The sequence below is a fragment of the Gracilinanus agilis genome, chromosome 1, assembly GCF_016433145.1.
Source record: "Gracilinanus agilis isolate LMUSP501 chromosome 1, AgileGrace, whole genome shotgun sequence".
NCBI lineage: Eukaryota > Metazoa > Chordata > Mammalia > Didelphimorphia > Didelphidae > Gracilinanus > Gracilinanus agilis.
In genome coordinates, this window is record NC_058130.1 from 150,592,934 (window position 1) to 150,594,136 (window position 1,203).

A 1,203-nucleotide genomic window follows, 5' to 3' on the forward strand; every position below is an offset into this window, starting at 1 on the left:
AAGGTATTTGAGTAGCCAAAGGATATGATTTCCCCAGGAATAAATTAAAAGGAACTATGTTGAAACGTGAACGGAGGCACTCTCGGAAACACCCAGAGAAGAATATCACAGAAAACACTTCTCAGGTAGAGCTTGGCTCCGAGGGGTAAATAGTTTTTTATCTCTACTTTCTTTACCTCTCAGGACCACCCCGAGGTTGGTTCAGCAGGTCCAGCTCTGCAGAACGAGTCCACCTTTGGGGTTTACCTGGGACCTTGACACCTTTGGGGCGCGCAACCTCCAGGACCTTTCGCTCAGGTAAGCCTGAGGCCACGCGGTGGCAGGAGAAGGAGGGTTTAGAAGGACTTCTCGCCTCTACCCGGGCAGCCCCCTCACCCCGCGACGCTCCTCCCCGGCCTTCTCCCCTTTCTCCCCCTTCTCCCCCAGCTGCGGAAAGCGGGCGGCGAGAGGCAGGCTGGGGGCGGGGCGGGAGGCGGGGCGCAGCGGCTTCGGTGGCGCCTGGGGTGGCGGCGGCCGCGGTGTGACGGCTGGGGCTGTGGTAGAGTGTGGTACGATTTGGGGAGCGCTGTGGGCCTGCTCCGCGGTCGCAGACCACCATGGCCACTTCTCCCGGCGGCAGCGGCGGCGGCTGCAGCTTGGGGGTTTCCTCGCCAAACTTCCCGGGCTTTGGCTTTGACTCCGGACTGGAGATCAAAACTCGCTCGGTGGAGCAGACCCTTCTCCCGCTGGTGTCGCAGGTAAGATCGCACCCCGCGCGAGCCTAGGCCCCCCCTGACCCGCTGACCCGCGCGTGGCCTCGGGGCCGCGTCTTCTCGATCCTGGCCCGGGGGCTACCCGGCCGGGGCGCTGGAGGCAGAAGAAGCGGCGGACGATGGCGGCGGGTCGGAGAGGACTCGGGGGCGCCCGATTCCTCCCCAAACTCTATAGAAGCGGAGCGGAGGAGGAGGAGGCTGGCGTGACTTTTGTCCATCTCGCCCCCGTCTCCTCTTCTTAACGGTCTTGGAGAATCAGACACTGTGTGGGTGGATGGGGGGGGGGGCGGTGTCCTGTGGGCGGTGGGGACGCTGAGCCCTAAAGTTTCCTCTGGATCTCCTGAGTGCGCGAGACTGGGAGGCACGAAGCCCCAGCAGCCGGGGCTGCTGGGCGCACTGGGGGCCACGGGCGGCAGCGGAAGGGAGGGAGGTGCGAGGTGGGGGGGGGGGG

The 1,203-nt window shown here is 64.6% G+C and overlaps 1 protein-coding gene across 1 annotated transcript in view; it reads left to right on the forward strand.

Annotated features, from left to right (window-relative positions):
- Window positions 1-559: 559 nt before the first annotated feature.
- Window positions 560-1,203, forward strand: part of CTNNAL1 (catenin alpha like 1) — a 108,608-nt gene continuing 107,964 nt past the window's right edge. Inside the window, exon 1 of the mRNA XM_044658272.1 lies at window positions 560-737. Within this exon, the coding sequence (XP_044514207.1) occupies window positions 597-737 (141 nt within the window). The 5' untranslated portion in view covers window positions 560-596. The remainder of the gene's footprint in view (window positions 738-1,203) is intronic.